This window comes from Xenopus laevis, chromosome 9_10L, assembly GCF_017654675.1.
Source record: "Xenopus laevis strain J_2021 chromosome 9_10L, Xenopus_laevis_v10.1, whole genome shotgun sequence".
Classification (NCBI taxonomy): Eukaryota; Metazoa; Chordata; class Amphibia; order Anura; family Pipidae; genus Xenopus; species Xenopus laevis.
The window spans coordinates 129,336,519-129,363,410 of NC_054387.1; the positions used below are offsets into that span (position 1 = coordinate 129,336,519).

The following is a 26,892-nucleotide window of genomic DNA, read 5'->3' on the forward strand; positions in this document are numbered from 1 at the left end:
CTGGTTCACCTTTAAGTTAACTTTTAGTATATTATAGAATGGCTAATTCTAAGTAATTGGTCACTTGTTTTTCTTTCTTTATAGTTTTTGAGTTATTTGCCCTTTTCTTCTGCCTCGTTAAAGCTTTCAAATGGGGTCAGTGACCCTATCTAGAAAACTGTACTGTAAGGTAGAGTCCTGCTTGGAACCAAATTGTTAAACCCGACCCGCAACCCACACCCCGCATAATTACCTGCTTCCCGACCTTATCTGCAACCCGATCCGCTGACCATCAAGAAACAGGAAGTGCTGTCTTTGTAAAGCGGAAGTGACATCATTAGAAGTAGGCGTGATCAGAAAAAAAGGAGTAAAACCCGCTATTGAGAAGACCCGTGACCCGACCCACTACCTGCAAACACAGAGAACTAACGACCTGCGTCTATACCCACTCCCGAAATTTCTACCTGCAACCCGCAGGGTATCGCAGGTTTTTAAGGGTAACCCGCGGGTACCCAACCGTAGGACTGTAAGGCTACAAATATATTGTTATCACTGCTTTTTATTACTGGTCTTTCTATTCAGAATATCCCTCTCTACATCATACTAACAGTTCATTTAAAGGTGAAAAACCCATTTAAGTTTACTAGAAAATTATTTAAACATGAAATATTTGGATACAATGGAGTCTATGGGAGACGGCCATTCTGTAATTCTGAGCTTTCTGCATAAATGGTTTCCAGAAATCAGATCCAATACCTGTACTAGAAAATCACGTAAACATGAAATAAACCCAATAGGCTGATTTTGCTTCCAATAAGGATTACGCAATAGTTCTGCCGCGCCCGGTCTTTTTATTTGCGCTGTTGCCCCTCCCCCTTACGTGCATTTGTAACGCATCATCGTCACAGTCCTCTCCTGCCTGCTGTCACCATTCTCCATTTTCCTCCTCCCTCTCCTGCCTGCTGTCACCATTCTCCATGCCCCACCTCCCTCTCCTACCTGCTGTCGCCATTCTCCCTTTTCCTCCTCCCTCTCCTGCCTGCTGTCACCATTCTCCATGCCCCACCTCCCTCTCCTACCTGCTGTCGCCATTCTCCCTTTTCCTCCTCCCTCTCCTGCCTGCTGTCGCCATGCCCCCCCACCCTCTCCTGTTTGTTGTCGCCATTCTCCTTTTCCCGCCTCCCTCTCCTATTTGCTGTCACCATTTTCCTCCTCCCTCTCCTGACTGCTGTCGCCATTCTCCATTTCCCGCCTCCCTCTCCTATTTGCTGTCGCCTTTCTCTATGTCCCACCTCCATTTCCTGTTTGTTGTCGCCATTCTCCATGTCCCGCCTCTATTTCCTGTTTGCTGTTTCCCGCCTCTCTCTGTCATTCGTACAAAACTATGCAGTTGTTTTGGGGGACAGGAGGGAGCAGCTGTCAGAGGTGGGGAACATGAATACCGAGTCTCTTGGGCAGAGGAACTTACATATTAACTGCAGGAACCAATATCTGTCCTACTGCCGTGCTCTGAATGAAGCAATGACTGCGTCCAGCCTCCATTAGTTATTTGTTTAGTTATAACACAAACTCTAGGCCTTCCTATAAGGTGTGCAAATCATTGGTGTGGGGATATGTGACCCCAAAACAATTAAAACTAGTCTTTATCCTTTATTACTAGTCTGTATCCTACATTTGTTTCATTACTTCAATGTGCCCAGCAGCTCTGCAGCCTTTGTTGCCTAAACACAACTGCTCTGCTATAGTCACACACATAATTCCCACTCATGAACAGCCCTCTGAATAATCTGCAATCAAATAAAGGGCATTGCTCATTAAAACTACATATGTATAAGTATATAATGGTGCTGCATGTTCTTTAGACCTGATCATGTGCTGCAATAAATACAGTGTGGCAAATTCACTGAAGTGAGAATTTTCACCATCATCAGGCGCAAATTCGTTACCACTATCAGTGTCGGACTGGGACACCAGGGGCCCAACTCAAAACATTAGACCAGGGGCCCCTCTCACTACTATTATACTTCTTCTTCTCAATCAACCTCTATTCTCCTAGTCTCTTTTCTTTACATACTATAATCTATTATTCCATCTATTTAATTTCTTTGTTCTCATAGAAATATGGAATGACTAGGGATGGGCGAATTTGACCCATTTAGTTTTGCCAAAAATTTGCCGCCGGTGAAATATCGCAGATGCCGATTAAAGTCTATGGGCGTCAAAAAAATGTCGCGCAGCAAAAATTTTTTGACGCATGTCTTTATATTGTGACGCACAATGCCATACAAGTCTATGGGCGTCATTTTTTCAGCGGAACAAGGCGAAAAAATTCGCCCATCCCTAGGAATGACCATGAAATAGGCCAAATGTTTAGCAGCACAAGGGCCCCCTGACACCTGGGCCCCCCGGGAGTTTTCCTGGTATCCCTGTGGGCCAGTCCGACACTGACCACTATGCTAATTTCCGAAAATGCAACTGAACGCCGGCTAAGTTTCTCAAGTGTAAATTCGTCATCGGAAAGTAGCGAACGTTCGTTCTTTCCCCCGAGGAAAACGTTGTTCATACTCTTACGCTTAGGTCAATTTGAATAGGACGGGTACATATAGGTCATATAGATCTTTATTAGAGATGTTGGTAAAGAATAATAACCTAACTGGTGCTTATTGCTTGACCAACATGTTGTGTGTTAAAATTTGTATGATGTGAACCACTTTTCCTTGGTGTAAATATAATAAAATACAAGTTTTCAAAGGCTCACAGTGAAAAACAACTTGTTCTCGTTGCACCGGTGCCCAGTGTGTGTAATAAACATAAAATGCCACATTTACACTGGTCCTTAATATGGTTCCTGCTTATTTATTATATTATTTTATTTGCTTTATTACATTAACCCAATATGTTCCTTTGAAACCAAATACAGTGAATAAAAATGATTGAATTTTATGGAAAGAAGACCCTTTCCTTATCCAGTCAAAGAACATGTCCTATTTCTGAAGTTACTTTAGCCCTCTCAGGAATCTTTAATAAGTTTTATTTTCACTATGGGAGATGTATAAGCCGGAAGACATAACATTCTGCTTCCCATGGAGAAAGCCAAGTGGTAGATCCTATTGATTATTTCAATGGCCGCACATCTTCCCGTATTCAGTGTAGCAACGAGTTCAGTCGCCTTCAAGGAGACCTGGGGACTCTGTTTACATGTGGCACATTCTCTCTATTCTTACATATATTGTTTCAATTAAATAAACAAAGAAAAACCTTAAATGTAAAAATCCACTTTTTCCTTCAAAGTGTAATAATTTACTTTCCTAATTCATAGGGAGTCATTTAGTGACTATGTAGCTACACTAAAGTGGAAATTGATATTACAATTCATTTGAGTATGACTTAATGTGGGAATGTGGTCGGGCAACTCATGAGGAGGGAATTGTTTTTTAAATTAATAAAAAAAACCTAGACCAATACATGGGCCAACATAGTCACTGGTCTGTACGTGGGGTCTGGGTGCTACTGCCTTCTTGTAAAATCCAACTGAGACATTTACTGACAAACACAATCCACCTTTTGGCATCTTCTGTGTTATTATTATAATTAAGTTGAAGTTACAGATGAAATACATAAAGTATATATATATATATATATTTGCCAATAATGGTTCCTTTTCTGCTCAATTGCTTTCCCAAGGTGCTTTTATTTTGCTATAGCAAGACAGTCATAATAAACGTCAAATAAACCCAATAGGCTGGTTTTGCTTCCAATAAGGATCTTAGTTGGGATCAAATACAAACGACTGTCTTATTATTACACAGAAAAAGGAGATCATATTTAGAATTGGATTATTTGGATGAAATGGAGTCCATAATTCTGAGCTTTCTGAATAACGGGTTTCCGGATAACGGATCCACATGGCAGGGTTACTCTGAACTTTTACTGTACATTTTGTACATCACACACAGTTGTTGCTCTTATCCAACAGGGGTCTCTTATTCAAATCAATGCATGTTGCTAGGGTAATTTGGACCCTAGCAACCAGATTGTTGAAATTGCAAACAGGAGAGCTGCTGGATAAAAAGCTCAAAAATAACTCAAAAACCACAAAATAATAAAACATGAAAATGTATAAAAGTACAAAAAGCAGGGAATGAATTAAAAGTGTAAGTTAAAAGGCCAGATAAAGTCCTGTATAAGGGCAGAATAAACATGGGGAATGAGGACTGATATGGTCGTGATTAAACTGATCCGTTCCTCAAGCCTCACTTATTTTCTGCTGATATCGTCCGTTTGTGTAACAGTCAGTAAATATAGATATTTAATAAGAGAAAGACATTTGAGCTCATTACGAGCGTCAGGCTCATTTATATGATGTGCAGTTAAACAGCTGTTTGCAGCTCTGGGAGGCTGGACATTGGGTCACATGACGCACCATTATGACATCACCAGTTGCGTTCAGTCAACACTTCAACTTGCCTTACAGCTGCACCACTATGACATCATCGTCACCATGGCAACGGCATCAGTAAACAAGTCAATGCCATTATGACATCACAAGGCATCCTGTGATAAGTCAGTAAACACATATTAAGCATCAGTTTTCCTGCATCTTCGCATCGTGACGCATCGCAGAAAAACTTCCCCGCTTTTACTTCGACTTTTCTCAATTCTCTTTCTATTCTCGATTTTCTCAATTTCTTTCTTTATTTCTTTCTTTCTTTCCTTCTCAATTTCATCTTTTTTACTAGGTAAGTGAAAAAAAACCCTGAAATCTTGAATTTTATTACATTTGAACATATTTCATTAATGAGACAGATAAAAAAGTGCATTTTGCAATGTTCATTCGTTTCCAGCTTTGTAGATTTGGGTTTGGCCGGTAGGATGGTTTATTACTCACATGTAACACAAACCTACACACACCAGGGAACACGTACAACACCTTTTACAGCCACATTATCAGATGATTTGAAGCATTAACATGATTTTCCTCTTTGTTCTTTTGCTTTTTAGAATATTAACCTGAAACAACAATAACTATGGAAAAAGTACAAGCTACACTTGAATTTTCACTACAACTAAAGCAATTCCAGATTCCGTTTTTTCTTCAAAGTGGGTAAGTGTGTCTTGATGCTTTAAGGAGTCCAATTTGGTTGAATCCAAATCTTCCAAAAACGTCCTAGGACTGAGTTGAATGTTAGATTTGGCGCATACTTCAATATGGCAGCTTGTAAGGCAATTGCTCTCACATACTCACAATGTCCTATGATCAGTGTTGAGTAAATAGTAAAACTGCAAGTTACTGGGCCCTGCAGTAAAATCATTTTAGGTCCTTTAGACATTGAGCAACATATTCCAATTGTTTTTGGATTGGCATCTCCTTCATAGAAATTACATTTATACTGTGGGGGTTATTTATCAAAGTCCAAATTTATCTCAGTATTTTCTGCTGCAAACTCCAATAAAATCCGCTCACGTTTTTTTTTTGCGCTTATTTATTATTACATTTTCCCAAAAATGTGCTTTGCTGGAAAAAATCTGATTTTCACGATTTTTTCGGATTTTTCACCCGAAAACTCTTAAAACTTCGGGGTATTGCATGAAACCCAGCGCATATCAAAAAATCATTGGGACTTCTCCCATTGACTTATATGCAACCTTGACGGGTCTGAGATGCCGGATTTTCCGATTTGGACTTTTCCATCCTAATAAATTCAGAAAAATTCGTGATATTTTAAAAGTTTGATTTTACAAACAAAAAAATCATGATTTTTTGTGATTTTTGCATTTGGAGTTTTGTAAATAACCCCCTACATATGGACAGCAGCAAAGGGCGGCTTGTGTAGCAGTGAAAGGAGCACATAGAAACATTCAGGCAAATGAACTTCCCCTTTAACAGAACGTGTTCATGAGGAGCAGAGAGAGTTTGATTTTAATGTCACATTGTTTTTGCTTTTAGATGTTACCAAATTAAGACATCCTTTGAGATTCTGACGAGCATCCCTCACACAATCGAAGCAAGGATTTTCCATACTGAAGGTACTTGTTACTTATAACCTCGTTACCTAGTTCTGCATATGGAGTTTTATTGCTGACAGTCTTCTTTGTTCACTCTGTTGTGTTATAGTTTGGTAAATTGATTAAAACTCTTCTGTTTTAGATAACGTGAAGTATCCGGCTTCAGTTAAGGGCAGTGTCCTTTTCAGCAGTGCATTTAAATTAAAGAAAACCAAACGCGCTATTAGAATTGACGACGTTGTGATCTACACCGTTAATATCCTCCTGGATGAGAGTCAAGTAAGTGATAAAAAGTCTTTTAGATCAGCTTTGTGTTTGTGTGTTCCGTATACCGTATCTTATGTTTCTTCTATTCTCTCTACAATGGCAGATTGAAGAGACTCTGAATACCCTGGAGAGCAAGATGAACTTTGGCCTTTACTATGCAGAAAGCCATAAAGAGTAAGTAGAGAAATGATCAGAATTGAAGAATAGATTAAAACTCTGACTCTATATTTGTGCTGTAATTCCTTTCTTTCCCATTTCTCTAATGTTTTTGATTTACTGGAAAATGTTTAGATTCCCCCAACCCCCCATGTATTGGCCAGTTAGACTTACATATAGAAACTGATTTTCTACCTGAGCAGTTTAAGGGGTGGTTCACCTTTAAGTTAACTTTTCATATGTTATAGAATTGCTAATTATAAGCAACTTTCCTATTAGTCTTCATTATTTATTTTTAATAGTTTTTTTTTAATTTAATTTGAATTTAAAACCAATTGTAAATTGTCTCAGAATATCACTATCTACATCAGTTCTGTTCAATTAATCAGAATATAATTAATTCTAATACAATAAAGCTAACAAGACTGATGGGTTAGTGAAATCTGATTTGTGTTTAACATATCGATCTTCTGGTTTTATCTGAACAGATTAAGCAAATGTAAGCGTTCGGCACCAATGTGGAGAGAGGACATGAAATTGCACTTTAACCTGCATCGAGGGATTCACGGCCAGACGAATATAGTGTTTGAGTCATGTTCAAAGCTGTCGATCATTGTTCATGGCCTGTTGGTTGTATTACAACCCCCACTGAAGACGTAAGTACACGGATTGTTATTGTCAGATAGAGATGATGACATTATTTTACTATTCCATTAAGAAATAATATCAATTTCAAGATAATACAATCATCTGTATTTGTTGTTTTTATAGCTTTTCCAAGAAAAACTCAGTATTCCAAAGAATTCTTCCCAGCCGGTGGACAAAGGCTAAAAAAACGAAAGTGGAAAGTGTCATTTTGGGCAAAAACTTCAAAAAGAAATTGGCAGCAGACGTAAGTAATAAACATGAATTTGTATTTGAACCTTCCAGAGGGTAAAAACAGTTCTGTGAGTGGAATTATAATTACAGACAACCCCAGGCCCCACTAACTGCCTCCCTCCCTCCTCCTGAACCCCAACGAGTCTCACCATTTCACCGATGTCTTTAACTGGCAAAAGAGTAGTGCTGTGGGGTAGTAGGGCACCATCTTGTAATGATTTGTGTCCTCTTTGCTTTCTTTCTTGCTTCATGACTCTGTTTCTCTATTTTAGGGTAAAAGCTTTGTGATAGAAGAGAAATACTTGCAGCATGCCTACCGTTTCCTTTCAACACTACGATCCTGCTTGCTGCTTTCCTATGATGGACTGTACAGTTATTTCATCTCCGTCTCAGAAACGCTGCCTTCCTCATGCAAGCTGGAGCTTGGTATGTGATTGCTTCTACTTTGTGACACCTAGTTGTCCTGTTCTTTAGGTTTTGTTCAAATTAGTTCATTTAGACATTGACCCTTCTCTGACCACCCAACATCCAAAATGAATAATAGATATTGATGAGTCAATGAAAACATTCTTTCCTCTTGGAAGTTGAAAGATTATGGGCATGATCAAACAAAGTGCACATTTAGGTATCCCAAAGTGACCGTTAGTTTACACACTGGCCTTGATTTCATCATAGAGTCAATATTAGGGCAGTGGCAAATGGTAAAACACCCGCTACTCATATTAGGTCACTCACCATCATTAGGAAGCACCGCGAGTAACTGGGCACCTACAATTATTGCCTACACGTCTAACAAGGCTCCTCTTATTCATTTTATTGAGATGTTCCCTGTGGTGGGTAACAGATGTTGGAGAATGACATAGGTCACCTGGAAAACTCCCAAGATTAGATTCTTCTGTTGCACCATTGCTATATCCTAGGGGCTCTCATTCCTCTCCAGTCTGATCCACTCCATATTTTACATCACAACAGCAAAGTAACACACGTGGGAAAGGGAATAAACTTATATTCTTAGATATACAAAACATTATTGTGAAATGTAATATAATGCCGTCTTTGTTTCCTCCACAGAAAAACTGGATCTGAAAGTCCGGCTCAGTGAATTATCTGACAAAGTGGCGGTAAGTTTGCTCATTGCTTATTCTGTAATCTGATACTAACCTGTCACCCCAAACTAGTTTCCTTATACTATTGGGGTATTAAAAAGTGCTTTACATACTGTATTCTCTGTGTTTACACAAATTGTTGATTATTTAATATTTTAACCATAGGAAATAGAAGACCCCAATGATCTGGCAGACGCAATAAATAGCAGCCTAATAGAAGTATCAGCTCAACTTCTCAATTTGTGGGGAAAATTTCTTCAATCCTCCTTCGAGAGTGAACAAGAGAAGAAGCAAATAAAGGTAAGAAGCGCATTGAATAGGCTTTAAGGCAGGGGAAGCTTAGTGCTCAATCTTCAGTGTGACTCCATTTATTGTTTTACACTGCCGTTATCTCTCAAGGTTGTGCTTATGAACTGTGTCTATTTTATTGTTTTATAGGAAGAAAAGTTCAAGAAATTATTCTTTTCTACTGACCATCCCCAACAAGAAGCTATTTTATATGATGAGAAGATGTGAGTACATGGTGTTTCTTCAAATATTTATGTTTAGAGATAGCCAGTTCTTATTTGATTGGGGAATATTACATTTACACATTTTATGGACATTTACGGTCCTTTACAGTTTTACTTGCAAGTGATGTTTATATATAAAAATGTCATGCTGTTGTCATACTTATATAATAAATGGGAATATAATAAATGGTCTAGTATCCTTAGCAACCAAACAACAGATGTAATTGGCCTGATTATCAGGCGTTTAAAATCATAGGATTGGTTGCTTTTGGATACTCCAGATTTTTTATTCCATCCCTCAGTTTTTAGTTTACTGATCTCTGGATGTGATTTATTTCTAAATATACCCGTTTCTCATTGCAGAACCGAAAGCCACAAAGAGATTTATGAAAAAGTCAAAAAAGCTCCAAAAGACGATTGTCTCGAGTGCCGGGACACGGACATGGTATCAAAATCTGCCCCCGTTGTCTTTGAAGACCGGTACTTAGAGCCTGAAGCAATAGGTACGTATGGAAAGAATCCACAGGTGCTGCTGCCTCAGTGTGTGATAGTTGTTCATCCAGAACTCCTTCCGTTCATTATTATTTTTTATATACGTATTTCTAAAGTGCCAACGTATCCCACCGCTCTGTACAATAGAACCACTGAGGTGACGTACTGAATGAAAGATAAGATCACTTTTCTATATATGAGTGTGGATGGGAAGGCATTTTCCTGCTAACGTTAAAAATTTTGTTTTTATAGATTGTTCAGAAGACTTTGTAGATTGTTCAGAAGACTTTATAGATTGTTCAGAAGAGTTTATGGATTGTTCAGAAGACTTTATAGATTGTTCAGAAGAGTTTATGGATTGTTCAGAAGACTTTATCGATTGTTCAGGAGACTTTATCGATTGTTCAGCAGAAGTTAAACCATCCTCTGTTGACAGTATTGAAGATAACCTCAAGAGAATTATGTCACTCCTGTCAGCTATCAATGCAGACGATGGTTTAAATCCCTACTTTTATGCCATGCCATTGTCTTTGAAGAAAGGGTAAGTTCTGATTCCTACCAAATATAAATATAATGCACAAAATGTAATGTAAATAAAATCAAATCGTAAAATATATAAAGGGCCATAACAATCCTAAATAAGTATGTATCCCAGGATCACTAGTTAACTATAGTCACTTGCATTCAGCTATAAAAGATAACGTGGCTTGTACTGGAACAACTGGATTTTTTTTGCTGTTTATAAGAATCAAAATGAGCGATACAAGCGGCACTCCGGATAAATTTGAAGGAGTTTATTGCAACATTAGGGTAACAAAATCGTCTTACGCATTGCGGGAGACATTCCCTTAATCATAGGCCTGTTGTTGCGTGGTGGGGTGGGGGTGGAGTCTTGAGCGGTCATATTCTCACTGTGCTTATAAGAATGTAACATCCCCCCAAGTTCTTTTCATCATAAAGCCAGGCTAGCAGAGGCCGAGCCATTGGGTATGGCATACAAGCACCTCATTGGGGACATTTGTTTTCTACAAATGATTTATTTTTGGAGCTCAAGACTCTTAATCCAAGAGACACAGACTTCTCATGCTTTACTAAAGCAAATAGAGAATGTATATATACTTAAGACTAGATTTTGCTTAGTCAATACCCTATTGTTAAATCAGGTTTATGTGTTTTCACCAAGAATTTTGGATTTCCCCTAGTGGTGTCAGTTAGTTTTACAGATATCGGTATTAGCCTAAAAATATATATTTTGTTTTTTTTTTTTAGGTTATTTGACGTTAAAAAAGAACTGAGAAAATGGATAAGTCAATTCTTCTCCAACAACCCTTCCAAGGAGTTTACTCTGAGCATGGAACTAGACAACGGATCAAATGAAGGAATATCTGTGCATATCAGGATGAGACCTACTTATTGTAATTCCCTTTTTACTATATCTTCTCGTGTGAGAAATATGAATATAACATATTTTACCGTAACTTGAACATTAACCATGTTCTTATTTTTACCCTAGATACAACAGATCCGCAAGCAATAATTACCTTTGTATATGGATGTCTCGGTGGAAGAACTGCTGTCATCGGACATCTAGGAAACAAGGTACAGTATGTAGCTGGGACTTGGAACAAGATCAATAACTGAGGGAGAAATGATTATGGAATATATTATTTGCTTGCCCCTTGTTATTTCCTGCATAGCTGGTTCTGACTATTGAAACAATATTGTAGCAGCCAAATGATAAGAGGAAATACAGTCTAATCTGCTTTGTTGCATCAAAGTTTTATTTTGATGTTTTTGATGTTTTATTATAATCAGCCCCTATAAGTTGTTATAGGAAAGGGGCTTTAAAATTAGTCGTTAGAATGGCCAAGGCATTGTCTCAGTTAGTCTTCTAATTCTTTGGTTTTCAAGGCAATGCTGCATTTATTTCAAATTACTAATTATATTTGTTTGTTTGTTTTCTTAGGATCAAACTCTGGATGAATATAATTCTTTGGCTAATTCTCTATTGAGCCAAATTGCAAAACTTGTGGAATCTAACAGTCTAATCATATCCAGGATCAGGTAAAGAATGTGATATTGTACATACAGAAATGCTATCCATCTATCTATCATCTATATATTTATCTATCTATCCATAATATCATCTATCATCTATCTATCCATATATCTATCATCTATCTATCTATCTATCTATCTATCTATCTATCTATCATATATCTATCATCAATCTATATATCTACAAAGAGAGGGAGGCAGCAGACAGGGCACTTACTATGCGCATTACATAGAATTGGAAGTTGTAAGTTTTCCACCAGGACAAGTAACTTTGAGTAACCAATCAGTATGTGATTGGTCGTCCATTGGAAAGGGAGAATCTAATTGGTTGCTATTGATTACTGGGGCTGGTGCTTTTTACAAATCATTATTCTTATGTAAAGTTAATGTTGTCTGATGCAATCTGATACTGTAAATACTGTATATATATATATAGTATATATATTGTATATATATATGTATACATAGAAATGCATTATAACATTTTCTTAGAATATTAGCTCATAGAGTAGAAAAGCAACAACACACCCAGAGAGCAAAAATAAATGCTAATATTGCTGATGGACACCCAACATTGTGTGTTTTTATTGTGTAGATTATTCCAAGAAACCAGCAAAAAGAAACTCGTTTGGGAGCGACTTATACCTACACAAAAACAGCAGAGCAGTTCTACTGGTGAGTTAAACATTGATTTTCCCATTTGATTTCAAAGGAAAGAGGACATTACTTTGATAAAATTGACTTATTTTATTTTATTGTAGGTTCCAAAGACGACTCCAGTAGTGAAGACGAAACACATCTAATAGTCAGTGCGCACGGCTTGGGTGGTAAGTAAAATTTTAAAGATTTGATTATGAGACAAACACTTGCGTGTGTTTTGTCATATGATTTACCATTGCCCTGCCCTGTTAAAATAAATGACTTTATTTCTACTCTAGGTTCCGCACTTGATCTTCTATTAATAAGACCTCATATCGAGTCTGGAGTGACACATGGGAAAATCAAGTTCCTAATGTCTTGTTGCAACGAGGTACGTATATCTGTGTGTCTAGTTATGAGGCGTCATCTCCATTCCTATATGAAACTGTTCAAACATTCTATCCATCTCAGCTCAATGGGAACTAATAGGCAATGATGATAAAATGTAACTGTCCTGAGAAATCCTTTTATTATTAGTATTTTATTGGTTTACTGATGATTAATATGAAATGATCAGTTATAGTGGGGCCCATAAAGATCATTCTGATATATAACTGTAACAACTGGTCTGTAACAAATTGACGCTATTATAGATCGACCAATGACAATTCCTTTTGAACAGAAACGTCTTCTGTGGGGTTTGATTTCTCAAAATATATAGAAAAATTATATTAAATTGCATGAAAAATGTCGCATTGACAAGGTGGGAAGTGGATAGGTCTTATAGAAGATTATTGTTGCTGATTGTTAGCAGACAGGCCCTTTAATATTACTATTTTATACACCATTAAATAACTGTGGCAATTATAATGTTTTCATTAGTGTCGGTCTCTGTGTATGTCTTGTTTTAATTCTGATGCAATATTTATTTTTCACTTCTTGTGTTTTCTTTAAAGGGCTGCACCACTGGTGATATTGATAAATTAGGCAGCAGTCTCCTAAATGAAATATTACAGTACATAACAAGCAAGAAGCTCATTATTTCCAGGATCAGGTACAGTAATTAGCAAAAAATCTCTATATAATCTCATATATATATGAGTTTTTTATAGTAATGTTACTTTTCTCTCCCCGCAGCTTTATCGGCTTTTCTTTGGGCAATCTAATAATACGCTCAGCCCTGTGGAGACCTGAATTTGAAGGCTACCGTGGAAACCTGCACACTTACCTCTCCTTCGGTGGACCACATATGGGCCTTCTGTACCCCAACTCGTTTCTCTTTAAAACTGGTAGGGATTTACTGGACATTGCTTTATTATTGACAAGTAATTCAAAGATTAGAAACAACAAGTAATATATGTATATGGATTTAACCATGCTTCATTTACATCAAGTACAATTAATATATCATTATGATAGGACAAAAGTCAAAAATGTAAAATTATGTTTGGGAAAGATCACGGCTGTATTTTAGAACTTTCAAGATGCAGTGTGTTTCCTGATAATATAACCCCACACCTACATTTCAATGAACTTTAACATGCTTTCATATAATACAATGAATAAATCTGTGCATCTCTTTTGTTATAGGCCTGTGGTTAGAGAAGCGGTTGCATATAGGTGTCTCCGTATCTCAGATGGCATTATCAGATCACAAAGACCCAAGACAAAGTTTCCTCTACAAACTCAGTCAGAAAAAAGGTAAGACATATGGCCCATCTTTCGTATGGCTTTCATCTGTATATTAAATCATATAAAACCCTAAAATAAAGCTGCTGTGATCTGAAAGTTTTATTAGAAACTTTTGGGAACTATTTTAACCATAACCAGCAAGGTAGTATTTTAAGAGATTTCCATGTCTTACCATTGACCTGACATGGACCCAATACTCTTCAGTAACTTACATTAGTGATTTAAAATTTATCTTATTGAAAGTATTATGCCCGTGACTTCATGAAAGATACGTCTGTATTGATGCCTTAATATTGTTCTGGAATCTCATGGTGAATATTATTGTATTACAGGCTTGGAGCACTTCAAGAATGTGATTCTCGTGAGCGCGTTACAAGATTACCTTGTTCCCCATCACTCCGCTCGTATTGAAATGTGCAAAGATGCTGTGAAGGGAGATGAGTTAGGTAAGGTCTCACTTTTAAACATACGTCTACTGAACAGAGTACATGTACCACTGAAGCAGTAGCCAGTTCTCCTCCAGCCAAGACTACAGCTCCCACAATGCCTTGCACACTGATGTGATTCTTTACAGGTTTGTTTATCACAGATCATGCAACAGATTAAGGAAAGTAGGCCTCTTGGCTGGAGGAGAGTTGACCCCTGCTAAATAGTTCCAGCTGTACATTTTATTAAAAATCTTTCCTGCACATTAAGAAGGTGCACAAGTCTTTGCTGGATAAATCCAAGGTCATTGTTTGTTGGTGGAATGGAAAGACTACCGTGTATTTATATAACAATGTAGTGCCGTTTCCTTTTCAGGAGCTGTTTACAATGAGATGCTCCGAAACCTCCTTGAGCCTGTTCTACACAACGAGAACTGTAACTTTGTCAGATACGACGTTAGTTTCGATCTGGCCAAATCATTCTTGTCTTTCGCTGGGATTGAAGGCCACCTCGCATTAATTTCATCTTGGCAATATTTGGAAAACTTCTTTCAAAACGCTGGCCTGAAATATTTTGAATAGAAGAAATGTGATGCCCGACGTGTTTAACACTATTGAAGTGCCAGAGACATTGAGTTGCAGAACCTTTTCTACCTTGTTGCACAATGGACTAATGGTGAGATTTATATCTGTTTAGATTGTTCCATGTAGGTTTATAGATAGGGCCTTATTTATCAAAGTCCAATTTATCTCAACATTTCCAGCCGCAAACCCTGATCTAATCCGCACAGGTTTTTTTCTGTGTATTTATTATTACTTTTTCACGAAAATTGCACGAAACCAGGCGCACATCAAAAAAACTTTGACACTTCTCCCTTTGACTTATATGCAACCTCGACAGGTCTAAGATCCCGGTTTTTCTAATTTGGACTTTTTCCATCCTCAGGGTTTACTGAAAAAATAATAATTTTTTAAATGTTTGATATTATACTAAAAAAATTGGGATTTTTGTATTCGGAGTTTAGTAAATACCCCCCTTAGAGTCTGTTTTATTTAACTGTATTATAGCTGATTAATATACTAACATAATCTTATTCTTACCTACAGATTTTGCCGCAAAGACCGATCTACTGTAAAATGCTGATGTTATAGACCTGTGAAATGTATTTGTTCTTTGTAACTGATTTACCAATAAAATAAACTTTAATTAAACATATTTGTTGATTCCTTTATCCTTTAATAGAAAATGGTCAGACATGATCATGGGGAGGGAAAAGTCAAAATGTTTTTTGTGACACCCTGATAGAGACAAATTGCATAAAAAATATGTATAAAAACTTTCCAACGATGCAAACACCATTAAGCAATAAAAATAAGCCAATTGGCAAAAAAAAGATTATCATGATATGTGTTGGTCACTGAGTATAGTTGTGAATACAGCGATTTGTGCAACAGAGAAAATAAACATCGCTCAGCTTTGTACAATATATAAATCAAATACTGTATAAATCAGCCTGATTTAATGAGAAAATACAAATTATATTGAAACCGGTAGTGTTCAGCCCCCGATTGGCTGGCAATGTATTTCCTATACTGGGACAGAAATGATGGATTTGAGTGTTATTGAACAAGTAAAATACCCCATTAGTCTGTAACCTTGTTATGAGTTAAGGGGGCCCAGTCTGAAGGCCAGTTAGGGGAGATTTGGGGTGAGTGCTTATTTGTACCCTGGGTACCCCTGGAACTATAGCAGGGTGACACCCCAATGTTTCTATATATCTGTAACCTTGTTATGAGCTAAGGGGGCCCACGCTGCAGGCCAATAAGGGGGAGATTTGGGGTGAGTGATTGTGCCCTGGGTACCCCTGGAACTATAGGAGAGTGACTATTATCCCAATGTTTCTAAATATAACCTGCTCCTCTTGCAGAATAACCTCCCTTATGTAACTTGTAGCCTGGATAGAAAGATACACCTATAAAACCAATATAAAACCAATAAAAGTATAAACACAGATGGAGGTTTGATAGATCTGGAAAACAGCAGAATGTACAATATTCCTAAGCTCCCTTTACTCACCTTGTCCTAAGAGGTAACTTTGGTGATCTGAATTTGATTATCTGAAAAGATTATCAAGATCTGTCACTGATTTATCAATGGCAGTGGAACAGCTAAAGCTCAGAGGGGGGGGGTAAATAAAATTGTTAAAATCTATTAGATGGTAAGTAAATATATGTAAGTATATGTAGCTGCTTGTATATCTTCGAAATTTCTTGTGAGATAGAGAATTAAACTATTAGGTATAAAGTGCTGATTAGAAGGTGTATCAATTCATTGTAAAACAATCAATAAAGTTGTAAATTCATTCGAAATTCACAACTTAGATGAAATTCAAATTAGAATAAAGTGTGGTTTGAATGCTTAAACAAAACCAGTAATTGAATATAAAGTGCTAATTAGAAAGTGTAACGATTAATTATAGTATAATCACTAAAGTTATAAATTCATTCAAAATTCATATCTTATTTAGATTAAGTGCAGTGCAATAAATAGAATTAATTTACTTGATTAATATATAACTAGAGAGGATTAAAAATTGTGACCATAAATTGGGGTGAATTCTGAGATCAAGTTGCTAAAGTCCATTCAGTAGTTAGGAGAAATTGGAAAATATAGATGGTGGAGTTGTCCCAAAAGCTTACTGCCTGTTGTTTTACTAAACCTGGGACACCACAAAGATGGAAGCAGGACAGGGTAACCGGGACTGTGGCCTCGTATTTTAACTTGCCCTGATCTTTAAGAAAGGCTAAGCTACACCTAAAAGGCCACAAATGCACGGCCCCTTGGGAATGAAGGAAGAGTTGGAGATCTTAGAGAAGGAGGATTAGAGCAGGAATCACTGCACCCCACACCCGCAAAGAACCCAGACCAAAGTTGTAGTTAAAAAATTAATTGGATAGGTTTAAAACCAAAAAGGTAAAGCAATCGCTTTATAAGGAGATGTCACAGAGCAATACCAATATATTTGTACCATCCACAGAGTAGATATTACGAAAGTCAAAGTATGAGTGATTGGTTAGACCTCCCCTTGACTATAGGGTGCAGTTTGGGAAGCCATCTATAAGAGCTGGGACATGGCAACCAAGAACAGTTGTCTTAAAGAGGTTGTGCACCTTTGAGTTAAAGGACAAAGTGGCTAACGCTAGCGACAATTGGCCAACGTTACATCCGCAGGGACATCAGATTACTTGACTGATCCTCAGCACAGAGCACAACAGACCAGCCTCCTTCTTTATATCATTAGGATATTTCAGTTGACTGATCTTCCCAATGACACCAGCTCACACCCCCCTTGCTCTATCCCACTTGCAGTCTTCCAACTATCCACCACATGTGGAATCTGCTCACATCAAAAACACAAGGTGGTTCCAATGAAAGTTATTTTTAGTATATTATAGAATAGCTAATTCTGAGCAACTTTGCAATTGACCTCTATTTTTTTATTTTTAATAGTTTTTGAATTATTTGTCTTCTTCTGACTCTTTCCATCTCTCAAATGGGGGTCACTGACCCATCTAAAAAAATAAATGCTCTGTAAGTTTGCCCATTTGGGGGGTATTTACTTCAACAGGCACAAATTCGCTCAGACAACGCTAATTCACTAATATACAGAGTTTCGTCAGTGCGAGCGTTTCATAGCGAACATGCGCTAGCGTTCATTTGTGCCTATCGAAAATTCACTAGTGATCTTGCGCTTAGGTCAATTTGCATACGGCGGGAAATTTAAAGTTGTACGGACGTCTTTATTATAAATGTTGGTGCAAATGGTTTAAGTTACCACTTTTTATTACACAAGTCCAGGGAACCTTAATAAAGAGTTAATATAATGCCCTACACATGAGCCCACTGTAAAATTAATGTTTCATATGTTATGAAATGTCTGGAAAAAAACAGTTCCCGACAAAAATAGTTTGTTAGGACTTTTGCAATTAAAAAAAAAAAGTAAAAGTCATCAGCGTTTTTTGAACTTTTATGCATTTGGGCCATCGTTATAAGTTAAGGGCCCTATTTCTTTCTCTCCTGTACCTGTGCCGCTATTTCTTCCCTCTCTCTCCTTTCCCAGGGTGCAGATTAATATTTTACAGCAAACAGTATACAAGGAAAAGTCTAAAACAAATCATATAATTAATTTGTATTTTTTACTGAAGAATTAGAACTTTATGCAGAGATTTAGAGATTAAAAATGAATGTTATCATACCCCATTAATATGCCCCATCTATCCCACCCTATTTCTCTTTTATCATCTTTGATCTTTCTGTGTTGATTCCTCTTTAGTTTTTTATTCTGGCTCACTGATCTTCTCTATCTGACACTCTTACTATCTTGTTTTTCTTGCTTCCTGATTCCTCTATTTCCCCTTTATGTTCTGTTTCACACCCAAATTGTCCCTTTCAGTTTCCTTTTCTGCTCATTGTACTTTGTTTTGCATTCTCAGCATCTTACAGTAACACAGTGAGTGGAAAAAGACTCACATCCAACAAACCTGCCTAACTGCCAGTTGATCCAGAGGAAGGCAAAAAACCCTTCTGAATCCTCTCCAATATGTATGTAATGCTAATCTGACTAGGCAGACCAAAAAAGGGTTAATGTCCAGCTAGTTGTTAGAGCATGGGTTACACACTACTCTAAACTCTTCCGTCTAGGGCCTTCTCTACATGGAAGATTTCCTAGGTGGTGTAGTATAACTACAACTCTCACACTAATAGTAATAATGGGCGCCAGGAGATTCTTGTGATGAACCAAATGAATAACAGTTTATTTGTATATGACAAATGAGCCCGGGGTTTACTTACAGAGATACAAAGCATACACAATGCCACACAGTAGGCTGAAACAGGTTATATTACAGAACAGTGAGTCCCATCAGGCAAGGTAGTCAGGTAGTACATCCATTTTCTTCTGCAACATATCTCAAAATGGTCCGGCTCCCACCCAGTGGAGTGATCAACGAGAGAACCTTTCTAATCCTGACACCCTATCCACTGTAGTCCCTTCACTCCAGGCAATTCAAAAGCCTTGGGAAGCTCCTCCCTACTACAATCCTCAATGGAGCTCCAACTGCTCTTACTATCGGTCCTCTCTACCTTACTCTCCTAGAGAGTCTATGACAGAACTAACCCTGTTTAGCTAACCTCATTCACGGGGTTCCCTGCTCCCCAACCCGGTCCCTCTAGGGCTCACACTTTACTGGGCTTTGCTGTAACCAGGCTCAATGGGAACAACCAGTCGATCAGGACACCAGCAGCCAAACAGGAAGATCCACCCCTTGTCACTCACTATAACAAAGTGTGACAGGAAGTGGTCACAGTGCCTCCTGGCCAATAGCATTGGATATGCAAATACTTAAACTAGATACATGAGCTTTTCCCCAGTAACTAGGAAAGGAATAGGGAAATAAAGCCATAGGGGCACATTAACCCTATGGGTTCCTACATTTGCTTCACAGGGGGAAAAAAATTCCTTCCTGACTCCAAAATGGCAATGGGACCAGTCCCTGGATCAACTTGTACTACGTGCTATCTCCCATATCCCTGTATTCCCTCACTTGCTAAACACCATCCAACCCCTTCTTATACCTATCTAATGTATCAGCCTGTACCACTGATTCAGGGAGACAATTCCACATCTTCACAGCCAGGGTCGGACTGAGAGGCCCAGGGCCCACTGGGGCTGCTGTCACAGGGCCCCCCTCTAGGTCCCCTGCTGCTGGGTCCACCCGCCAAGCCACCCACCCCCTGATGCACATGCGCTTACTGTATATTTGCCTGACCTGCTGCAGGAAGAGTATTCAGGAAGCAGGGACTGGGCTATCTGGGCCCACTGGGGTTTTTCCTGGTGCCCCGCCAGCCCAGTCCAACCCTGTTCACAGCTCTCACTTTAAAAAACCCTTTCTTAATATTTAGATGGAACTTCCTTTCTACTAATAGGAATGGGTGACCTTGTGTCAGCTGGAAAGACCTACTGGTAAATAAAGCAATAGAGAGATTATTATATGATCCCCTTATATATTTATACATAGTTATCATATCTCCCCTTAAGCGCCTCTTCTCCAGTGGGAACATCCCCAATTTGGCCAGTCTTTCCTAAGCTAAGATTTTCTCTTTACCTGCTTAGTTGCCCTTCTCTGTACCCTCTCTAATACAATAATGTCCTGTTTGAGAGATGGAGACCAAAATTATACGGCATATTCTAGATGGAGCCTTACCAGTGCTCTATACAGTGGAAGAATGACCCCCTCCTCCCGTGAAGAACCTTTTGCTTTACATTTACAAATTATGGAAAAACCTCTGAAAACTTTAGCTGATATAGACCTTAGTAAAATAATACTGTACATAGTTTGCAGAAGTCACTTTATTCAACAAACACAATAGGAAGTTAGTAAATAGCGTTTATGATGGTACAAGCCAGGTGCCATCGTCTTGTTGGTTGTTATGGATTGCAATCTTTGTGACCTTTATTACATTTCCTCAGTATCTGAAATAGGTGGATGATCAGTTATTCTTACAGCAAATACTATAACATAATAATATTATTTTCAAGGCAATTACAAGTATATATGTGTACAGAATAAGCCTTAGTTATAAAGACTTGAGGCTTTTTTACTAAGACAGATGCTAAATTGCAGTTTCCTGATCCAACCAGCAGTTACTTCAGTAAAAGGTAGAAAGTAAAACTCTTATTAATTGCTATTGATATCTAGACTGGTGCTATTTAGTAGTTAATAAGCTTCTTGACTTTTGATTGACAATCAGCCATATGATCAATACCTACCAGTAGCCTATTTATCAGTCTCTACAATATCTAATTTTAGGATGGCCTTGTAGTCATTGGACATTGTGGCCAAGACTTTCAGGTTGCCATGAAAAACCTCTAAGGCCTGTGCGTGTCTTTTGACGTCAACACATTTAAATTCAGTGGACGGGTGTTTATTGTAGTACATCTCATTGTATAGGGTGTGGTCAGCCTTACGGATCTGATCAGTGATCCACACCCCAAAATATATGCTGTGTAAGTTATAGTCGAAGGGGTTTGAGAAGAGAATGGCTATAGTGTGTGATGTAGAGTAATGATAAGTGAGGACCCCCACGCTGCCACGGGCTGTTAATGCCTTCTTCACAAACACACAGTAGTCAGTGGCATTAGGAGAGATGGTGGGAGGTGGTGGAGAATGGACGTAGCCACTTTCACAGTAGGTGCTGCAATGGGAATAGAAACAGTGTCAGGGTTCTGTCTTTAATAAGAACTAAATATCTCTCAGACATGAAAGGATCATTGTTTTACTCAGGAAGAAAAACTAAGAAGCACTTTATTCTGTATTCGGTATCCCACAGTTTAGACAACTAGTCTCCATTAGGGATGCACCGAATCCGGGATTCTGCCAGGATTTGGTCTTTTTCAGCAGGATTCGGATTAACCAAATCCTAAGGAAGGGAATCGCATGACTTTTTGTCACAAAACGAGGAAGTAAAAAATGTTTTCCCCTTCCCACCCCTAAGATTTGGTTTGGTATTCGCCGAATCTTTCACAAAGGATTAGGCCCAATCCAAAATAGCGGATTCGGTGCATCCCTAGTCTCCATAAAGTTTAATAGTTATCCTGGTCATAGCTATAGTTATAAAAGTCTAAGGGGCAGATTTACTAAGGAGCAAAGTGGCTAACGCTAGAGATTATTCGCTAGTGTGAGCCCCCGCAGGGACATCTCCAATTTACTAACAGGCGCCAATTCACTAGTGAAACAGACTGTCGCTAGCGGTCATTCACACTCTGGCGAATGGACGTTACTGCGCAAATTCACTAAAATGCTGATTTTACTTAACGTTACCTCTTTCGCCAGAGTTGCCTTCTCCACCTCAGACCAGGTGAAGTGCTTAAAAGAGGCTAAATCTTCACTTACATCATATCCTGTGAGCCGAAAATGTATCAAAGTTCAAAAAACGATGGTGACTTTTCCTTTTTTTTTGGGTAAGCGTTTTTTTCCAGACATTTCATTACATATTGAACATTAATTTTACAGTGGGCTCATGTGTAGGGTTATATTAAATCTATTGACTTTATTAAGGTTCCCTGGACATGTGTTATATAAACCCGGTAACTTAAACCATTTGCAGCAAAATTTATAATAAAGACGTCCGTACAACTTTACATTTCCCGCCCTATGCAAATTGACCTAAGCGCAAGATCACTACTGAAGTTTCTCTAGGCACAAATAAATAATTACGCATCTTCACTATGAAATGCTCGTACTGCCGAAGTAACGCTAGCGAAAAGTCGCCAACGTTCGATGCCCAGGAAACTTTGCATTTTAGTGAATTAGCGTATTCGTCATGTATTTGCGCCTGGCAAAGTTTTGCGATGGGTGTGAAGCGGTCGCTGGTGAGAGTTTGCTCATTAGTGAATCTGCCCCTAAGGCTTTAGGATATATTAGGGCAGAGGCTTTACCTTGGAGAGGATAAAGTAACAGATGTGGTCTTGTTGGATATTTCGATGCCCACGCATCTTCCTGAATCCACTTTGGAAAGTAAATCGACCATTGATACCTGCATGGCGCCTTGGGACTTCCCACTGCCGACTTCAGGGTTTTATTCTTTGGTCGGAACCTCAGGGGAAGTTCTATTGCAGGGATACTGGTATTAATAACATGATTATGTAATAAGAGTAAAGTTAGTCTGTATGTCTCAAAAAACATTGTTTATTGCTGCACTGCAGAATCATTTCATGAGACTTTCTGATATAGCCCTGATATATTGCTTTATGTCTATGGGCAGAGATAGACTCTGTACTGCCGAACGGGGTTGTGACTGATTGAACAATCAGACTGAAAAGGTAAGAAACCTTAGATGAGACACAGGCAATAGAATCCTGGCACTATAATAAAAGGGACTAATTGTGATAACAGAAACCCTTGTGTTCCATCTGCAGCCGCCCAACTAGTGTTACATAATGGAACTTCCCTTAAAGATTATTGTCATCTATAAACACTGAGTTTATATAATAGTTCACAAAGCCAGGAGCTGTTATAGACAGTAATATATAGGGTCCTGCCGGAATTTAGGAAACAACTGTAACAGGGCGATACCAACACTTACATAAGTGAAGTCATGAAAGCCCAAGTATGAACTGGTTAGCCCTTGAATATTGGGTAGAGTATTGGCTGCCATCTACAATAAAGAAGATATGAGCTGAAAATACATTAGACAATGGCAATGTCAGCCAAATTTTTTTTAACATCCTGTTTTATACAAACAAGCTGCTGTGCAGCCATGGGGGCAGCCATTCAAGCACAGGATACACAGTAGATAACAGATAAGTACTACTATAGTTTATATAAACAAGCTGCTGTGTAGCCATGGGGGCAGCCATTCAAGCACAGGAAACCACAGTAGATAACAGATAAGTACTACTATAGTTTATATAAACAAGCTGCTGTGTAGCCATGGGGGCAGCCATTCAAGCACAGGATACACAGTAGATAACAGATAAGTACTACTATAGTTTATATAAACAAGCTGCTGTGTAGCCATGGGGCAGCCATTCAAGCACAGGATACACAGTAGATAACAGACAAGTACTACTATAGTTTATATAAACAAGCTGCTGTGTAGCCATGGGGACAGCCATTCAAGCACAGGATACACAGTAGATAACAGACAAGTACTACTATAGTTTATATAAACAAGCTGCTGTGTAGCCATGGGGCAGCCATTCAAGCACAGGATACACAGTAGATAACAGACAAGTACTACTATAGTTTATATAAACAAGCTGCTGTGTAGCCATGGGGACAGCCATTCAAGCACAGGATACACAGTAGATAACAGACAAGTACTACTATAGTTTATATAAACAAGCTGCTGTGTAGCCATGGGGCAGCCATTCAAGCACAGGATACACAGTAGATAACAGACAAGTACTACTATAGTTTATATAAACAAGCTGCTGTGTAGCCATGGGGACAGCCATTCAAGCACAGGATACACAGTAGATAACAGACAAGTACTACTATAGTTTATATAAACAAGCTGCTGTGTAGCCATGGGGCAGCCATTCAAGCACAGGATACACAGTAGATAACAGACAAGTACTACTATAGTTTATATAAACAAGCTGCTGTGTAGCCATGGGGGCAGCCATTCAAGCACAGGATACACAGTAGATAACAGATAAGTACTACTATAGTTTATATAAACAAGCTGCTGTGTAGCCATGGGGGCAGCCATTCAAGCTGAAAAAGAAAAAAAGGCACAGGTTACATAGCAGATAACAGATAAACTCTGTAATGGAATACAATGGTATCCTGTAGAGTAAATCTGTTATCTGCTATGTAACCTGTACTTGTCCCCAAATCTAGAAGTGGTTTTCATTTATTAATTGAACATAGCCCCTGATTTTGGCCCAACATTTGACCCCCTTTAGCTTCTACCATGGTTACAAATATATAAAAATATTGTTATATCAGCCATTCAGTCATATGTCCAATAAAATGTAGCAAGTAAAAGCAGTGCTGACCCAAAATCTTGCTCTTATTGGTAAGCTTCCTGGAGAATCTAGGACTGCAAATAGGCATTCAGCCTAAACTATCCTTTATCCTCCCCCACCCTTAAAGGAGAACTAAACCATCTTGGAAAGTTGTCTGTGACACTCACATGCTCAGTGGGCTCTGATTGGCTGTTGAGAAGCTAAGCTTAGGGCTCGTCACTAATTATCCAGCAGAAAATGAGCTTCCCTGGCTGTAATATAAGCTGATGCTACAGGTTTGCTGATTATTCAATTCTGATGCTAATTGCACTGGTTTCTGTGCTGCCATGTAGTAATTATCTGTATTAATTACTAATCAGCCTTATATTGTGACATTTCTATTCTATGTGTACTGTATATTGTGAGTGGGTCCCTAAGCTCAGTAAGTGACAGCAGCACAGAGCATGTGCAGTGAATCAGCAGAAAAGAAGATGGGGAGCTACTGGGGCATCTTTGGAGACACAGATCTTTACTGCTAAAGGGCTGTGGTTGCCTTGGGCTGGTACAGAAGCACAAAACATCATGTACAACATGTCTAGCCTATTTTGTTGGTAAAGCTTTAGTTCTCCTTTAATCATCCTCAGAATCCCCAGGGTTCCAACCCCAACAATTTGGGGACCACTGGTCTAGACTCTAGAGGCACCTGATTTGTTTGCCTTCACCTTAAATCTGATGTTTTCGCTTTGCTTTTCTTCATTTATTAATACAATAATATAAACATATATAAATACTGTATATTAGTTTTCAAATTGCAGCCATGCTAATAGTATGTACTGAATCTGAATGGTATGGTACTGAGATGTGTCCAATTACCTGAATGGGATTCCTGAGGAAGGAAGGGAATATAATCCCAAAACATTGATCTGTCACTTGTCATTCCCAGAAGTGTAACTGCCTTTCACCTTATAGTTGTGTGTAATTCCTGTAGAAGGTTTTGCTTATGTGATACTTTGCCTGGGGAACTTGGTCTAAAAGAATAAAATAAATCCTGGAGTAGATACAGTTACAAAGGAAACTTTTATACTGATTAAATACTGTGGTAAAGATGCCAAATGGTGAGTTTTCCCTTTAAGTTCCCCATAGTGAGAGATGTGAGCTTCAAGGAGATAAAACAGAGAAGGGTTTTGTCTGTCTGGCCCTGGAAGCTGTAGTGTTCTGGAAGGAACAGACAATCCATCTCACATAATGGAGCTCACTTATCACAGGAAGGCTGTCCTGTAGAAGGGATTTAATTGGAGTAGAAAACTTAGGAAGGTCTCTCGGAGCAGGGCAAAGAGCAAGAAGTTACCTGTCTGTGTTAGGAACTCCCCAGGGGCTGGGGGTGCTGCCTGCCAATACTAAGAGAGCAACATTTAGACCAAGAATTTGAGAGGAAAGTCAGGAGGCTGAGCAATTCCCCAAAGGAGTATTTTGAATACGGGGGGGGACCTGAAACGTGTGTGTATTTTTACGTGACGTCCACAAGGGACCCAGAATAATGTGAGGAAACTCCCCAAATGTGTGAATGTAGAGCAGGATTTTCTGCTTCTGCTTATAATACACTATGATACACACCCTTCCATATCTGCAAATTATCATTGGTTCATACAACCTCTTCTCTCCCTTTGACTGGCATCTGTCATACTCCTAGTGTCGTATAGTTTCTCAGCTACATCACGGGCATATTTGCGCAGGAATTTCTTTCTCTCTATACGTTCTTCCCTTGGTTTCCTTGGAAGCTCTGAATGTGACATTATCCAAAGCAGATTTAAGGAGCATAAGGAAATCTGTATTTCTCCCCAGTGTCTGTAGCTGATCATCTTTAGAGTAGTTCTCCACTGCTACAATGGCCTCTGCTTTCAAACATGTAAACAAAGTCTGTGAAATTTGGGTCCAGCTCAGAATCTTCCAGCTTGTACACATAGGGGCAAATTCACTAAGATTTGTAGTTGCGCCAGGCGCAACTTCGGTAGCGTAAGGTTGCGAAGTTGCGCTAGCGTTGATTCGCTAAGTGAAGCGAAGTTACGCTAGCGAAGGTTAATTTGCATACGGCGCCAAATTCAAATTTCTATGGAGGAATATGTAGAATCACTACAAATGCCTGGGAAACCTTCAAAACATCAAATAA

At 38.6% G+C, this 26,892-nt stretch overlaps 4 protein-coding genes and 1 long non-coding RNA gene across 6 annotated transcripts; 4 read left to right on the forward strand and 1 right to left on the reverse strand.

Annotated features, from left to right (window-relative positions):
- Positions 1–6,131: 6,131 nt before the first annotated feature.
- LOC121398005 (protein FAM135A-like) lies at positions 6,132–7,721 on the forward strand. The gene is made up of 4 exons (XM_041576329.1): positions 6,132–6,426; positions 6,897–7,064; positions 7,180–7,300; positions 7,560–7,721. Exons 1-4 carry the CDS (start codon positions 6,326–6,328, stop codon positions 7,719–7,721), a joined length of 552 nt encoding a protein of 183 aa, XP_041432263.1. The 5' UTR covers positions 6,132–6,325.
- Positions 7,722–8,043: 322 nt separating this feature from the next.
- On the forward strand, positions 8,044–9,514 carry LOC108706172. Its single transcript, XR_005964167.1, has 3 exons — positions 8,044–8,693; positions 8,832–8,905; positions 9,269–9,514. It is a non-coding gene; the product is annotated as an uncharacterized LOC108706172 (long non-coding RNA).
- Positions 9,515–9,603: 89 nt separating this feature from the next.
- LOC108705459 lies at positions 9,604–12,290 on the forward strand. The gene is made up of 6 exons (XM_041576330.1): positions 9,604–9,938; positions 10,667–10,812; positions 10,911–10,996; positions 11,364–11,461; positions 12,051–12,130; positions 12,217–12,290. Exons 1-6 carry the CDS (start codon positions 9,604–9,606, stop codon positions 12,288–12,290), a joined length of 819 nt encoding a protein of 272 aa, XP_041432264.1.
- Positions 12,291–12,292: 2 nt separating this feature from the next.
- Positions 12,293–15,576, forward strand: LOC108706454 (protein FAM135A). 2 transcript variants are annotated; one of them, XR_005964234.1, is made up of 7 exons: positions 12,293–12,485; positions 13,051–13,148; positions 13,232–13,383; positions 13,685–13,795; positions 14,119–14,232; positions 14,588–14,887; positions 15,319–15,576. XR_005964234.1 is itself a non-coding variant. In XM_041577373.1 (6 exons), exons 1-6 carry the CDS (start codon positions 12,309–12,311, stop codon positions 14,791–14,793), a joined length of 858 nt encoding a protein of 285 aa, XP_041433307.1. In that variant the 5' UTR covers positions 12,293–12,308; the 3' UTR covers positions 14,794–14,996. The 2 variants fall into 2 exon arrangements, 1 of the variants encoding a protein (XP_041433307.1); XM_041577373.1 differs by lacking the exon at positions 15,319–15,576 and having other exon boundaries at positions 14,588–14,996.
- Positions 15,577–20,829: 5,253 nt separating this feature from the next.
- LOC121397934 (DELTA-thalatoxin-Avl1a-like) lies at positions 20,830–22,913 on the reverse strand. Its single transcript, XM_041576225.1, has 2 exons — positions 22,710–22,913; positions 20,830–21,466 (listed from the first exon to the last, which is right to left on the reverse strand). Exons 1-2 carry the CDS (start codon positions 22,811–22,813, stop codon positions 21,049–21,051), a joined length of 522 nt encoding a protein of 173 aa, XP_041432159.1. The 5' UTR covers positions 22,814–22,913; the 3' UTR covers positions 20,830–21,048.
- Between the last annotated feature and the right edge of the window lie 3,979 nt (positions 22,914–26,892).

What these genes read in the sequence shown, in the direction of transcription:
- LOC108705459 (XM_041576330.1), top strand. Translation starts at nt 9,604, where the DNA reads ATGGGAAGGCATTTTCCTGCTAACGTTAAAAATTTTGTTTTTATAGAT. An exon ending in TCGGACATCTAGGAAACAAG is followed by an intron (nt 10,997 to 11,363) that starts GTACAGTATGTA and finishes TTGTTTTCTTAG; the next exon opens with GATCAAACTCTGGATGAATA. An exon ending in ACAGCAGAGCAGTTCTACTG is followed by an intron (nt 12,131 to 12,216) that starts GTGAGTTAAACA and finishes ATTTTATTGTAG; the next exon opens with GTTCCAAAGACGACTCCAGT.
- LOC121397934 (XM_041576225.1), bottom strand. Translation starts at nt 22,813, where the DNA reads ATGCAGGTATCAATGGTCGATTTACTTTCCAAAGTGGATTCAGGAAGA. An exon ending in GTTACTTTATCCTCTCCAAG is followed by an intron (nt 21,467 to 22,709) that starts GTAAAGCCTCTG and finishes TTCCCATTGCAG; the next exon opens with CACCTACTGTGAAAGTGGCT.
- LOC108706454 (XM_041577373.1), top strand. Translation starts at nt 12,309, where the DNA reads ATGAGACAAACACTTGCGTGTGTTTTGTCATATGATTTACCATTGCCC. An exon ending in TAATGTCTTGTTGCAACGAG is followed by an intron (nt 12,486 to 13,050) that starts GTACGTATATCT and finishes TTTTCTTTAAAG; the next exon opens with GGCTGCACCACTGGTGATAT. An exon ending in CAAACTCAGTCAGAAAAAAG is followed by an intron (nt 13,796 to 14,118) that starts GTAAGACATATG and finishes ATTGTATTACAG; the next exon opens with GCTTGGAGCACTTCAAGAAT.
- LOC121398005 (XM_041576329.1), top strand. Translation starts at nt 6,326, where the DNA reads ATGTTTCTTCTATTCTCTCTACAATGGCAGATTGAAGAGACTCTGAAT. An exon ending in TTACAACCCCCACTGAAGAC is followed by an intron (nt 7,065 to 7,179) that starts GTAAGTACACGG and finishes TTGTTTTTATAG; the next exon opens with CTTTTCCAAGAAAAACTCAG. An exon ending in AAAAGAAATTGGCAGCAGAC is followed by an intron (nt 7,301 to 7,559) that starts GTAAGTAATAAA and finishes TCTCTATTTTAG; the next exon opens with GGTAAAAGCTTTGTGATAGA.